Source organism: Sorex araneus, chromosome 1, assembly GCF_027595985.1.
Source record: "Sorex araneus isolate mSorAra2 chromosome 1, mSorAra2.pri, whole genome shotgun sequence".
Lineage (NCBI taxonomy): Eukaryota > Metazoa > Chordata > Mammalia > Eulipotyphla > Soricidae > Sorex > Sorex araneus.
Window position 1 is genome coordinate 404,374,090 of NC_073302.1, and position 16,092 is coordinate 404,390,181.

At 39.9% G+C, this 16,092-nt stretch overlaps 1 protein-coding gene across 4 annotated transcripts in view; it reads left to right on the forward strand.

Annotated features, from left to right (window-relative positions):
* The window catches only part of KMT2E (lysine methyltransferase 2E (inactive)), an 85,001-nt gene that overhangs the window by 13,369 nt on the left and 55,540 nt on the right, over nucleotides 1-16,092 (forward strand). For 3 of the 4 annotated variants that reach the window (XR_008629163.1, XM_055130700.1, XM_055130713.1), the window contains exon 2: nucleotides 10,567-10,751. Coding sequence is in view for 3 of the 4 variants with exons in the window: in XM_055130700.1 (XP_054986675.1) it covers nucleotides 10,681-10,751 (71 nt within the window). In the remaining variant the exon portion in view is untranslated. Of the gene's footprint in view, nucleotides 1-5,506; nucleotides 5,580-10,566; nucleotides 10,752-16,092 lie in introns of all 4 variants that reach the window. The other variant, XM_055130706.1, reaches the window with a different exon arrangement.

Genomic DNA, 16,092 nt, shown 5'->3' on the forward strand with positions numbered 1-16,092 from the left:
TAATCATGGCACTACTTTCTAGTTATAATCCCCAGTGTCATAATGAAGAGTTTGAGATATGCATGTGAGTCTCTGACAGGCAAACACTACAACCTTAGTATTATAACCAAATGTGTGTGTGTGTGTGTGTGTGTGTGTGTGTTGGTCATTACAACAACAACAAAGAGAAAAGAAGGAAAACAACAAAATTAAAGATTGAATTATAGTAGGAAGAGACACTACTTGGGAAATTACTCTGGTAGCTCAGGTCTTAGGTGATGAGATCATTATATATGGGCAATGATAATTTATGAGATCATTGACTATAGATGGGTTTGTTTAAATCCTATTCAATTTGATGTACATTCTTTTTTGAGAAGAAGCTGCTAGTTCTCTAGTCTGTAAGAAATGATATTAAAATATTCAAATAATCATCCTGCAGACTGAGGACGTTGTTTTCTTGAGATTACAGTGAAAAATGTGTGAGTCAAATTATTGCTAACTTCGGGGCCAGAGTGACAGTACAGTCGGTAGGGTGTTTGCCTTGCACTTGGCTGAACCCAGTTTCGATCCCTGACATCCCATATGGTCCCCTGAGCAGTGTCAGGAGTAATTCCTGAGTGCATATTCAGGAGTAACCCCTGAGCACCGCCAAGTGTGATCCAAAGAGCCAAAACAAGATTAAAAAAAAGAAGAAGAAAAAAATTATTGCTAACTTTGACAGTTTTCATCAAAATGTGTGCCCTTACCTGGTGGCATACTTGAGGGCTAAAAAAGTAAGAATGAACCAGTCTCTAGTAGTCCATTTTAGATTGAACGATGCATGTGGGTCTTTTGTTGTTGTTTTTATCTATACAGCTTTTTTTTTTTTTTTTTTTTTTGAGAAGGGGTAGGGGGTGGGGCACACCTGGTGATACTCCTGGCACTGCACTTAGGAATTATTCCTGGCGGCGCACAGGGGGATGATATGAGATGCGAGGGATCAAACCCAATTCCACCTTGTGCAAAGCAAGTGCACTACTTGATATACGGTCTCTCCAGCCCCCATACAACATTTTCGTTTCTGTTTATTTTGGGCCACACCTGGCAGTGCTCAGGGCTTACTCTTGACTCTGTACTAGATCACTCCTGGCAGGCTCAGGGTACCATATACCATGCTAGGGATTGAACCCACATTGGCAAACAGCCCTATCCAGTGTATTATCACTCTGACCCTATACAACTTTTTAAGCACTAGTATTTGGAATTTCTTTTTTCTCTGCTGCCCTTTGAACAAGTAGAAATTAAAAGTGGAATTTTTTTCATAGTTTGAGTCTAGAGTAGAACCATTAATTTTGCAAAATACTCTTTAGGAAAGACTGGACTTTTCATCAAATTGAACTGATAGGTGGGAGGATGTACAGGAAAGGGACATTGTTCTGCCACTGTCCTTAACCTCAGCAGATATGAGAGATAAATGCCTATTTTTATCTCCATTAGTAGGCATTGTTATTTTTGGCCTTTTTCCATTATATGTGACGGTAGCCTCTTTTACACATTATTTTGTTGATATTAGCAATCACAGAAAAGCATAGGCCCTAGAGCCTCATAAGTACTGTTTGGGAGGCACCCTGCCCCTGCCCCCCCCCCAGAAAAAAAAAGAAAAGCAGAAATTGCAGAGTTCCTCATACCATCCCTCCCACCTTTCCTCTCCATTAACATTCTTTATCAGTATGGTATACTCTTTATGTTCACAGTTTTTTTAAATATGGGCTTTAAAATGTTGGGGCTGGAGTGATAAGTATAGTGGGTAGGGCACTTGCCTTGCATGCGGCCAACCTGGGTTTGATCCTCAGCACTCCAAGTCTGCCTTGAGTGATGATCCCTGAGTGCAGAGCCAGGAGAAAGCCCTGAGCATTGCTTTCTGGCCCCAACACAAGGAGAAGAAAAGATTGTTGCAGTATGTAGCTAATTTTGAGTCTTTAGTGATGAGGTAAACTAGATTGCAAAATTAGTAACCTTGCAGTTCCAGAGTTTGAATTTATAATGTTTGACGTTGGAGAGTACCTTATTCTTAAATATACATGGGATGGTTTGGTATTTTGGGGGTAGTACTCTGTACTTGGAGGCCACTCCCAGTTGGAAATTGTGGAGGCTTGAGAATTTGTTATTAAGAACTGGTTGTGTGGTGCTGCTTGTGCTCAGTGGTATCATTAGGGCCACTTCCTCCTGTGCTGGGGATCTGACTTGCGACCTGGTGCATATGTGACTGTGCTTCAGCTCTTTGAGCTTTCTCCCTGTCCCCTGGTTTATTCTTTGAAGAATTTCATCAGAGCCAATCCCATTTTTGACCAAAATTCTGTTTAAAAAACAACCTTGATGATTTATTATATTGCACACAGAATTAAGTTTAAGAAAATAATTGGGGTAAGCACATCCTTGCCATGATTTCTATTCCTGGCACTATGGTGATGATTATGCTATTGCTGCTCTTGCTGTTAACTGAAACTATTTTCAAGGTTTGTAATTAAGTTTTTCTTACTCTTAACTTTTTTGTTTTGTTTTGTTTTGTGCTACACTTCCAGCTCTGTGCTCAGAGGACACTGCTGGAAGTGCTTGGGGGACTATGCCAGGGATGGTAATGCTTAGGCTCCTCTTAGCTCTTGCTCAAAGATCACTCCTTGGCATTTTTTGAGGGACCATGCCAGGGATTAGACCCAGACCTTCTGCATGCAGATAAACTCTTTGAATCATCTTTCTAGCCCTTGATGATTGACATTTTAAGTGAAACTATACTTCAGTCTCTGAATTTGTATTGTATTACAGAAGTATCCTTTCTCCCGTACTGATAGGAATGGACTTTGGAATAGTGAGAATTTCTTGTGTTGGGAATATAGTGGTAGAGTACATGCTCCACATGAGAGTCTGAGTGAGACTGAGTTCCATCTCCAGTACCAAAAAGAAATTCTTAGTAATATACTTGACTTTTACAAGTACAATAGCTATGAATTATTTTAATATAATTTTTCCTAAAGGACTTTTCCTAAATACTTAATTTCCCAAAAGGTTAGCTGATAATTACAGCAAACATAGTGCAACACACAGCCCTTCGAACAATTTAGGAATATGTTCTTTGATTACTTGAGTTTGCAGATGGGGAACTATGACTCAAAGACAATAAGTAACCAATAATAAATGGCAAAATGTGACAGTTACAACATTGTTACTTTATTGGATTTGATATTAGTAAGATTGATTAGATTGATATTACTCAATATGTTGCAGTTAATCTCCAGTAGAACCAGAAAATGTGCCTTTTAAAAAAAGTTTTTTGTTTGTTTGTTTTTTATTCCAGGGCTATAACCTGAAGTTCTCAGGGACTCTTGGCTCTGTGCTTGGAAACCATGCAGTGCCAGAGATTGCTAGGCCTCCTATATGTAAAACATGAACCTAAACCGTCTACCGGTTATATGTAAAACATGAACCTCTACCGTAACATTTGCAAGTGTTTTTATCACTGAGTTAAATCCCTGAAATACTTAAACACAAATTTTAGACTTAAAGCCTGTACTTCTGTATTTTTATAGTGTCTTAAGGTATTGCTGTGGAACCTAGGGGGAGTGAATTATAAGTGTTGTTACTTTGTTTTTTATTTAGCCCAGATACTCTAGGACTAGACACTTAATTTCACCTCTTATTGATAGTCTTTTGTCAATATATTTGTGTATTTTTTGCCTTTTGAGTCACACCCTGTGATACTCATGTGTTACTCCTGGCGGTGCTGGGGGACCATATCGGGACCATTTGGGATGCCGGAGACCAAACCCAGGTTGGCCTTGTGCAAGGCAAATGCCCTACCTGCTGTACTATTGCTCAAGCCCTTTTTGTCAATATTTCTTTATTAAACTGTAAATTCTAGATTCTTTATTTTGCCAGTCATTAGCAAGTTTGAATTTCAGTCAAAATAATATGTCACTGTCACTGTCATCCCGTTGCTCATCGATTTGTTCGAGCGGGCACCAGTAACGTCTCTCATTGTGAGACTTATTGTTACTATTTTTGGCATATCCAATATGCCACGGGTAGCTTGCCAGGCTCTGCCATGCGGGTGTGATACTCTCGGTAGCTTGCCGGGCTCTCCAAGAGGGGCAGAGGAATTGAACACGGGTCGGCCTCATGAAAGGCTCCAGCCCTATTCTGGAATCAAACTATTAAATCCTTAATCTATACTTTGGATAACTACTCTTATTGGTAAAATAACAATAACAAATATACTGATACCAATAGGCTTGTTAATAGAATTAAGCATTATAGGTATTCAGTATATGTTTTCTCTGCTGTTATAAATACTAGTTCTGGAAGTTTGAGTTTTAACCCAGGTAAATGGTAATGAAGTACTGTCTGGTACAAGTAGTAATAATTTGAGAAATGTGCAGTTCATTCTGTTGTCAGATTTTTTTTTAATATAGCTTTTAAGAATCTGATGTTGTGTTGTAGGGCACCAAATTAACCTACCTCCGGTTTATAATTAATCTGAGTTTCAAGTGGAATGACTTGCCCAGTGTCATAGGCAATAATCGATAATGGATCATAATATATTTTCAGTCTTTAGCTATAAATCAGTAAACATTTTGTGAATAATGAGGCTAATTTAATTTCTAATTTATAAGGAAATAGCAGGCATCTGGTCTCAAATTCAAATTTGTTTTATTTCCATCAGTAATCCAGTCATTTCAACCCAAAATTCCTTTACTTATTTTCTTAGTGATGCAGGTCTAATTATAAATACTTCTCTAAATATTTATTGATCTCAGGTGCTTATAAAAGAGAACAATAATACGAATTAACTCTTCCCTCAAAAAGACTGTTTAAGCGGCATTTTTATTTGCAGTTTTAAAAAAATATTTCCTGAATTTTCATCCTTTTCTGCATTTTGGATATCACATGCATCTTTTCAGTGTTTTTTTTTTTGTCTTCTGGACTTTTTAAAAATACGGCTTTTAAAGGTGACTCAGTTTTCCAGGTTTCCCCCCCCCCCTTTTTCCCTTTTTGTTGGGAGGGGGTGGGCTCACACCTGGCCCTGCTCAGGGGTTACTCCTGCTCTGCATTCAGGAATTACTCTTGGTGTTGCTTGGGGGACCATATGGGATGCCAGGGATTGAACCTGGGTTGGCCACATGCAAGGCAAATGCCCTCCCCACTATACTATCACTTCAGCCACAGTTTTCCGGTTTTTCTGATAAACTTAGTTTGCTTTTTTCTTTCCTTTTGAGTTTTTCCTAAGTTAACATTGGTTTTAATATTGTTGTTTTTGTATTACAATATTCCTTTTTAACACTGTATTTTCCCAGTTTTTTTAGTGTAATTATTGCCATTACTTTTATTGAACATTTGTAAAAAAAAAAGCAAATTCATAGATTTTTAAAGAACTAGCTGTTGTCTTTTTGTAGTCCCTTTAATTTTTAGGTATTTTTATGTTAAACAAAATGACTACAATTTATGATATTTTAAAAACAGCTGAATACTACTATGTTCACTTGGTTTCTAGGTCTATTCTGGATAGCAGGTTTTGTGAAGACATTTATTCTTTCTTGGACCTCAGATTTACCAGACATCTCATGGTATTTCCTTTTATATTATTTCTTCAATGGCTACCATTTAGTCTCAGTATATGTTGTGTGTATTTTCCTGCTGGTTGGATAACCAGGTATTGGATTCATGTATGAGATGGAAAACTTTGCAGTGATTGTTTAGATTCTGTTGAACTTCCCCCCCTCCCAGTTGGATTTATATTATGTGCTTGCAACTTTTTGGGTGGTGGGGGTGAGGGTGATTCCTAAGGCTACTCCTGGTGATTTTGGGGCGCATCTGTTAGTGATAGAACCAAGGGTCTTGCACATGAAAGGCCAATATTGCTCTATCATTTGAGCAAGATTGGATGATCTGTGATTAGAAAAGAAGAGCTTAAATTTCTTGTTATTTTCAGTTGTGTGTGTATATATCTGTGTATATATATTTAATTTAATTTTTTTGTTTTTTGCTTTTGGGGTCACACCTGGTGATCCACCCCTAGGGGTTATTCCTGGCTCTGCACTCAAGAATTACCTGTGGCAGTGTTCAGGGAACCATATGGGATGCTGGGAGTCGAACCTGGGTCAGCCGAGTGCAAGGCAAACGCCCTACCTGTTGTGCTATCGCACCAGCCCCCATCAGTTGTATTTTTGTTCTGGGGCCACACAGAGTGGTGCCCAGGGCCTACTCTGGCTCTGTGCTCAGAGATCAATCCTGGCAGGGTTTAGGGAACCATATGAGATGCTGGGGATGAAAACCCAGGTTGGCCACATACAAGGTCAAGCACCCTACTCACTGCCACTCTACCTTTTGCTATGGCTTAGTTGTATTTTTGAGTAGCATGAATTTTCTGACTGTGGATTTTTTTCTTTTAATGCATGTAGGGAATATTTGCTGTGTGATGGTTTGAATTGGTATCAACACTTCTCACTTATAAATTGCTTAAACTTAAAAATTGAATCAAACTTTTAGCATGTGGTTTTGTTTCAAATGTGATGTTGGGTCTTTATCCAGAGAATGAGCTTCTGTATTTTCAGAAAGATACATTTCTGGGGAAGGTGTCATGTAGTTGTTTATAGGACACTTTATAGTTTGATACAGTTATATTTAGTTGTTTATAAGACACTAAACTGTATAGTTTGATTAATGAGACTGGAGCTGCAGTGTCATCCAACGTGAAGTTCATTCAACAATCCTTTGCAGTTATGTAGTTGTCATTATACAGGTGGGTTTTTTTTTGGGGGGGGGTTCTTTTTGGGTCACACCGGCGATGCACAGGGATTACTCCTGGTTCTGCACTCAGGAATTACCCCTGGAGGTGCTCGGGGGACCATATGGGATGCTGGGAATCCAGCCTGGGTTGGCCGAGTGCAAGGCAAACGCCCTACCCACTGTGTTATTGCTCCAGCCCCAGGGTTTATGGACAATCAGTTATCTTAAAATATGAACCTTTGTTTCAGACTTAGGGCAAACTTTTCACTGCTGTCTAAAAATAGCTAAATGGAATGTTGAGGGATTGTATATTTAAAGAATAGAGTACATTTTAAATATATACTCAAATTTCTTGTTACAGTTGGATATTTTACTGTTTAAAAAAATACATAATGGGGGCCAGATAGTACAGTGGGTAAGGCACTTGCCTTGTATATGACCACCCTGGGTTTGATTTCTGGCTCACCGCCAGGAGTGATTTCTGAATGTAGAGTGAGGAGTACCCCTGAGTATCACCAGTCGTGTACTTCCCTCTCCAACTCCCCTCTTCCCCCATGCATAATGGTTAAGTTTTGGCTTTCCAGTGTCTGCCTCTGATTTAAAATATTGCACACCTTAAATTTTTAACAACATATCCTAAAATACTTCCTTTGAGTCTAAAATAAGAACAATTGAATTCAAGAAAATGTCTGATTACCTGTTACCAACAAGAATAGTAATTTATAAAACTACAGTTCTTTACAGTTAGGTTAAGTCTTCCACTTTAATTTCTAGTTTTATTTTGGGATGATACTTGACCAAAAAATTAAAATCTTACTGGTGCTTTGAGGAATTATGTGGTGCCAGAAATAAGCTGAGTCAGCTCATGCAAGGCAAGCACCTCAACCCCTGTATTCTCTCCAGTCCCCTTAAGTGTTAAGCTTTTAGAATATAGAATGATGTATTATTAGGTTAGGATAAGCAAGCATAGTTTTGTATATTACTTGTATGTAGACTCTACTTTGCTTTTTTTTTTTTATTATTAGTGAATCACTGTGAGGTACAGTTACAGACTTACAAACGTTAGTGCTTACATTTCAGTCATACAATGGTCAAGTATCCATCCCTCCACCAGTGCCCATTTTTCACCACCAGTGGTCCCAGTATTCCTCCCACCATCTCCATCCCATTCCCCCTCCCCGCACTCCTCCTCTGTGGCAGGACATTCCCTTTTGCCCCCTCTCTCTTTTGGGTGTTGTGGTTTGCAATAGAGGTATTAAGGTGACCATCATGTTCGGTGTATAGTCTGCTTTTAGGTGCGTCTCCCATCCCGTGTGGATCCTCCTAGCGCCATTTACTTGGTGATCCCTTTTCTAACTGAACTGCCTTTTCCCCCAGTATGTGAGGCCAGCTTCTAAGCTGTGGAGTAATCTTCTCAGTACTTATCTTTAATAATCTTGGGTGTTAGTCTCCCATTCTGTTAGTTTATATTCCACAAATGAATTCTGCTTTGCTTTTAGATGACAATTTAATTTGATGGAGAAAATAGAATGGCAGTTATTAAACCGTAATTTTAAAATCTCTAAGAAGATTCTCTTTAAGAATTAAATAATTTTCTGTCTATATTTTGTAATAAGAGAAGAAAAACTTATGACAACTGCTTGCTTATTGCTAAAATATATGTAGTTATTGTGTAAATTCTTTCATTATTATTTTCTTCTTTCTTCTGTCTTTATGAAGACGATGTTCCTTCTTTCCTTTATGCAGGAGGTTAAAACCAGAGACTCACTCACACAAGCAAGGGAAGCAGGGTCTCACTGAGCTACATTCTGGCCTCTGGCTCCCTATTTTATAAACAAGGAACATGGTGCTTAGAAAGGATTAATGATTTAGCTAGTACCCACATCTAGTAAATGCTTGCTTAAATTTTTTTTTTGGCCACACCCAGTGGTGCTCAGGGGTTACTCCTGGGACTCAGGAATTATTCCTGTCAGTGCTCAGAGCGACCATATGGAATGCTGGGGATCAAACCTGGGTCAGCCATGTGCACGGCAAATGCCTAACCTGCTATACTATCACTTGAGCCCCTATTATTGTTTCTTTTTTTTTTTAAATCTTAACTTACAGTGTAATAGCTCCCCCTTAATCATATATAGTAAAGGCTAGTTTTCTTGGGGAATTTAAACCTTCCTTACCATGATCTTGGTAATTTGTCATACAATCTGTATCAGATGTGAAATATGTATTAAGTTGTGAGGTTATTTTCAAGATTACTTGTGAAAATTAAAAATAAATAATATTTGCAGAAAGTATACCTGAAATGCAGAAAAAAATGTTTCTTTAAAGATAACAATTTGGTAGTTATTTTATCTTGCTAATAGGATTATCCATTTCATTCCTAAGTTGTACTGAATATATTGAAATGACTTCAGGTGAATGTTTCACAAACAGTACACATAGCAAGTGTTAAAGTGAATTGAGAATAGAGAAATTGATGTTAAAGCTCAGTCTACTTTTATTGCTTTGGTAAATTTTTTAAAAAAAATTTCTTCAAGTATATTGGTTTCTTTACTGCTGGGAGCATTAATTCTTGAGGAATTAGTACTTATTAAAATACTAGTGATCAATGGAGGGAGATACAATGGTGGGTAAAGCACTTGCCTTCAATGAAGCTGACCCAGTTACCATCCCTGCATAAAGTTCTGCCCTCCCCACCAATGGAGACCCCAGTCAATATATGTGTTTCGTATAGAAAATAACAACCACTGTAAAATATATTACAAATGAAATTTAAATATGTATATGTAAACAATAGATGGAATTGGTTCATATCTTGATTTTATCTCTTACACCAGGCAATGTTGGTTAAGTTATTTACTATTTCTTGCTTTTATGTTCTTCTGTGGTAAAATGGAGATTCTTGTCTCAGAGTTGTGACAAGTCATCCATGTAAAAACTTAATATTTGTGGTAGTCCATAGTAAATATTCATTATTTGTTCTTCATCACTGTAACAAGAATTATTGTGGGATATCTATACTATAAGTAATTCCATTTACCTTTCAAAATGAGTATGCTGTTTCTTCACTCAGCAGAGTGTCTTAGTAAATCTTATTTTTTTTTTTTTTTTTTTGGGGGGGGCCACACCTGGCAGTGCTCAGGACTTACTCTTGGTTCTGCACTCAGGGATCACTCCTTGGTGGGTTAAGTGAACCATATCGAGTGCCAGGGATCAAATTTGGGTCTCAACTGCATGCAAGGCAAGCACCCTACCCACTGTATTATTGCTATGGTCTTAATTATTCTTTTGGCATATTAAATTTATTCCCTAAGGAAGATTATGATTCAGAAGTTTTTTTGCGGGGAGGGAGCAACCTGTGGTGCTGGTGGGGGAAATCATGTGAATGCCCTGGATTGAACCTGGGATTTTAGCATGCAAAGCGTGCACTCCAGTCCTTTGAGCTATCTCCCTAGCCCAGAAACTTTACTGTTGATCACAAGCATATAAGTTGATTTGGGGGGTGGGGGTGGGGGTGGAATATATATATATCCCTAGAACAATACCAAACTTCTACTGGTATTTATTTTAATTACTATTTTGGGGACTATACCCAGCCATACTCAAGGGTTTCTGCTGACTCTGCACTCAGGAATCATTCCTGGCAGTGCTCAGGGAACCATATGGGATGCCAGGGATTGAATCTGGGTCGGACATGTGCAAAGCAATCTACTGGTATTTTTAATAAAGATTACTTTCTTCATATCTTTAACTTTAAACTGTTATAGTGTGACTGTCATTCAAAGGCTGAAGATTATTTTCATTTTTGTTCTCTTTTCTTTTAAACAGGGTTTGTGGATGCACTTAGATGTTTGCAATGAGCACTGTGGCTGGCATGCCCCAGTGTTTTGGATACCAATGCATAGGACTCCATAGTAATCGAATTTACCAGAGGCGAACGTCATGAGCATAGTGATCCCTTTGGGGGTTGACACAGCAGAAACGTCATACTTGGAAATGGCTGCAGGCTCAGAGTAAGTATTTCAATTAAAGGTATTTTGGGTAGGGGAAGGCTAAATATCTCATTCAGTTAGCATAGCCAAACAGTGCTTAATTTGTCTTGTAGCTTTACTTATTTTCAACTCTTGGTTGAAAGAAAACATCGGAAGGTTGAAGGCAAAAATTACTTTTACTAAAATTACTTTTTGCTTACTTACATTTTGTTTTTGGATCATTACCCAGTGGGACTAAGAGACTACACAGTGTGTGTTGCTGTAGAGGTTGCTCACGCAGTCATGGGGGACCATGCAGTGCTAGTGATTGAAACTCGGGCTCCTTTATGCAAATCACGAGTTCTGACCCTTTGAATAATCTCTCTGCCACTCACTAAAATGATCGTATATAACTTTTGAGACAAAATGCTGTAATTTTCTCTTTGTTTTGGTTCACACACGGCAGTGCTAAATTTTAATTCCTGGCACTGCATGGCATCCTGAACACTGGAGGTTTTCTTGGTTGCTTTCAAGCACTATTGATTAACACCTTTTTAAAAAATAAAAATTCTAATCAGGGGCTGGAGCAATAGCACAGCGGGTAGGGCGTTTGCCTTGCACACGGCCGACCCGGGTTCTAATCCCAGCATCCCATATGGTCTCCTGAGCACCGCCAGGGGTAATTCCTGAGTGAAGAGCCAGGAGTAACCCCTGTGCATCGCCGGGTGTGACCCAAAAACAAAAAAAAAAAAAAAAAAGAAAAAAAAATGCTAATCATATCACATGCAGTAACATAATGATGCACTGATTTTCTCACTTGTTCCTGGCACAATCCTTAGTATGGAAATATGGAAAAGTAATATTTTTAAGGGAAAGGGGAGAAAAATGCAAATATAATTTTTTTAAGTTGGTTAGCAAAGTACCTTAGCCAAAATAATCAGACTTTTATTTTATTAGTGAATCAACGTGAGGTACAGTTACAGACTTATAACTTTTCATGCTTGTGTTTCAGTCATACAATGCTTGAGTACCCATCCCTCCACCACTGATGATCCCAGTATCCATCGCATCCCCCCCCACCCCACCCTACCTCTGTGGCAGGGCATTTCCTTTTGTTCTCTCCCTCCTTTCGGGTGTTATGATTTGCAATAGAGGTATTGAGTGGCCATCATGTCCATCATGTTTGATCCATAGTCCACTTTAAGTTCTCATCTCCCATCCCCAGCGGGTCCTTGAACCACACTTTACCTGGTGTTCCCTTCTCTATCTGAGCTGCCTTTTCCTCCAGCATGTGAGGCCAGCTTCCAAGCCGTGGAGCCAACCTCCTGGTACTTATCTCTATTATTCTTGGGTGCTAATCTCCCATTCTGTTATTTTATATTCCACAGATGAGTGCAGTCTTTCCATCTCTGTCCCTCTCTTTTTGACTCATTTCACTTAGCATGATACTTTCCATGTTGATCCACTTATATGCAAAGGTCATGACTTCATCTTTTCTAACAGCTGCATAGTATTCCATTGTATAGATGTACCAAAATTTCTTTAACCAGTCATCTGTTCTCGGGCACTTGGGTTTTTTCCAGATTCTGGCTATTGTAAACAGTGCTGCAGTGAACATTTGAGTGTAGATGTCATTTCGACTATACTTTTTTGCCTCTCTGGGATATATTCCCAGGAGTGGTATTGCTGGGTCAAATGGGAGCTCAATTTCTAATTTTTTGAGACGCGTCCATACTGTTTTCCAAAAGGGCTGAACCAGTCAGCATTCCCACCAGCAGTGTAGGAGGGTCCCTTTCTCCCCACATCCCCGCCAACAGCGGTTGCTTTTGTTCTTTTGGATGAGTGCCAGTCTCTGTGGTGTGAGGTGGTATCTCATGGTTGTTTTGATATGCATCTCTCTGATGAATAATCAGACTTTTAAGAATTTTTGTTAATTTTGTTTTGGGCCTTGTGGCCACACCTAGTGGTACTCTCCCCCTCCCCCCACCCCCTGTTACCCCCTCTCCCTTAGGCAATATGGTTTTCAATACAAGTACTGAAAGATTTATCATGTTTGTCTCAGTTCTTGAATGCTGATTTCCAACTATCATTGTCATAGTGGTCCCCCTCCCCCCCCAAATGTGGCAAACTTCCAATCATGGACCAGTCCTCTTGATCCTTTTTACTGTCCTTGGGTCACTGTCACTGTCATCCCATTGCTCATCAATTTGTTCGAGCAGGCACCAGTAACGACTCTCATTGAGAGACTTACTGTTACTGTTTTTGGCATATCCAATACGCACGGGTAGCTTGCCAGGCTCTGCCGCTCAGGCTCGATACTCTCAGTAGCTTGCCGGGCTCTCCGAGAGGGGCGGAGGAATCAAACACGGGTTGGCCGAGTGAAAGGCGGAAGGCCAACCACTGTGCTCCAGCCCACTGTCCTTGGGTATTAGCATCATACCTTTTTTTTTAATGTCCCACAAATGAGTGCAGTTGTTATATGTCTGCCCCTCTCCTGACTCATTTCACTCAGAATTACCCTTGTCATCTCTTAAATAATTGCTAAGCTTCTTCGCTTTCTACAGTCTATTTTCTATGAAAAATTGATGTAAGGAGAGGAGAGACTGGAGAGATAATATAGCAGACAGGGCACTTAACCTTGCATATAGCCGACTTGGATTCAATCCCCAGTCCCCCCATATCATCCCCCAAGCTCCAACTGACTTGATTCCTCAATGCAGAGACAGGAATAAGCCCTGAGCACTGCCAAGTGTGGCCCCCAAACCAAACAAAACTACAAAACATAAATTAATGTGATGAGTAGGAATGAGACTCGGTGGTAAAGTGCTTACATGCATTTATGAAACCTGGATTCCTTGCCTAGTCACTGCCAAAGATTGTAACATGATTCTTCTAAACTATGAACCAAATCACAAGCTTTTGCTTGAAAACCTTTTAGTGCATTCTTTTTTTTTTTTTGGGTCACACCCGGCAGTGCACAGGGGTTACTCCTGACTCACTCAGGAATTACTCCCTGGCTGTGCTCAGGAGACCATTCGGGATGCTAGGAATCAAACCCGGGTTGGCCACGTGCAAGGCAAATGCACTACTCACTGTGCTGTCGCTTCAGCTTCCTTAGTGCATTCTTGATTGACAATAAAATCATAATTTCCTTTGGTCTCAACCTAACCACTTCTTCTCTAGTCTCTATTGTTTTACCACTAGCCTATTATTACTCCCACAGTGATACTATTTTTCTTATAGTTTTTGTTCTAACTTTGTTCTTGATTGTTTTATTTATATTTACTCTTCTGTTTTACGTGGATCATTATTCTTTTCTTATTATAGTCTTAGCTAACCTCAATTATAATTTTCTGTTGGGGGCCGGAGCGATAGCACAGTGGGTAGGGCGTTCGCCTTGCACATGGCCGACCCGGGTTCGATCCCCGGCATCCCATATGGTCCCCCAAGCACCGCCAGGAGTAATTCCTGAGTGCAAAGCCAGGAGTAACCCCTGAGCATCGCTGGGTGTAACCCAAAAAGAAAAGAAAAAAAAATTTTTTTTCTGTTAATGTCTTCCTTCTTCACTATCTAAAATGGTGTGTGAATCTTTCTGAAATTATGTTATTTATTCTTTATTAAACTACAAGCTGTGGGGCTGGAGGAATAGCACAGTGGATAGGGTATTTGCCTTACACGCAGCCGACCCAGGTTTGAATCCCAGCATCCCATATGGTCCCCTGAGCACCGCCAGGGGTGATTCCTGAGTGCAGAGCCAGGAGTAACAACCCCTGTGCATCGCTGGGTGTGACCCAAAAATTAAAAAAAATACAAGCTGCAAGAGTACAAATACCTTATCTCTTTTGTTTTATATAAATCTCACTGATTCTGTAACAGCTACCACTGAGGTGTACTGAATAATGATTTAGTTTGCTTGAAATCTCATGGTTAATCCCAAAGCATAATATACAAGAATGATCATGGGATGTGCAGTAATCCTAAAGTACTGTGTTTTAGTATTTAAGGAAAACACATATTTTATAGCATTTCTATTGTAGAGAGATGTAAGAGGCTGTTTATTTGGGCAGTATGTCCCTTATGTTTACAAAATAGTGTAATTTCAGTTAGTTAAATGTTACAGTTTTTCAGAGATCAGTGGGTTGAACACTTGGGACACTTGGGTTTGATTCATGAAGGGATATACTTTTGAAAATTGATACTATTTTGACTTTCAGTAGTGAAGGATTAAATGATACATTTTCCAGATCATACTGTTGAGAATTTTTGTTTATTTTTAAGTTTAATTTTTGTTTTGGCTGCATCCATTTGTGCTCAGGGATTACTCCCAGCTCTGAGCTCAGGGTTGACTCCTGGCAGGCTCTAGGCACCGTATGGGATGCCAAGGACCTAACATAGACTGGCTTCATACAAGGCAAGTGCCTAGTGTACTGTACTACCAGATCATACTATTTCAAGTTTGAAATAGTGTTAAACTGGAGAGAGAGTGCAGGAATTTGCTTGGCTTGGGGGACCATGTGGGATGCCAGGGCGATTGAACCTAGGTTGGCAGCGTGCAAGGCATACACCTTACTTGTACTATCTATCTTGCTTCACAGTTTTAATGTTTTTTGGGGGAGGGGTGGCCACTCATACTTAGCCAGGCCAGCAGTTCAATGCCAAATCCTGAGGGATATAGTGATGCTTAGGCCTTGCAGTACTAGGGATCATTAGGGCTACTCAGCAGTGCTCAGGAGTCTCTGGGACCACACCTGGCAGTACTCAGGGACCTCTGGGCTACACTCAGCAATGCTTGGGTGGCTATCAAGTATCAAACTAATATCTGATGCATGATTTTCATGTGTCTCTAACTTTTTTTTTTTTTTTTTTGCTTTTTGGGTCACACCCAGCGATGCTCAGGGGTTACTCCTGGCTTTGCACTCAGGAATTACTCCTGGCAGTGCTTGGGGGACCATATGGGATGCCGGGGATCGAACCCGGGTCGGCCACGTGCAAGGCAGACGCCCTACCCACTGTGCTATCGCTCCGGCCCCGTGTCTCTAACTTTTGTGCTACCTCCTTGTCGCCAGATTTTTGTTTGGTTTTGCTTTTTGAGTTACACCTGGGCTACTTAGGTGCTGTGCCCAATTTGGGTGCTTCAAGGGGATCATGTGCTGGGGTTTGAACTCGAGCCTTCAACAGGCAAAGCATGCACTCTATAGCGTTTTTAATTACCTCTGCCTCCTGGCCCACTTTAAAAGTTTTTGTGATATTTCATTTTGCTTTTCTAATTTTCAAATTATCAGTTATATAGGTGGGGCTGGAGCGATAGCACAGTGAGTAGGGCGTTCACCTTGCATGCGGCCAACCTGGGTTCAATTCCTCAGCCCCTCTCAGAGAGCTCAGC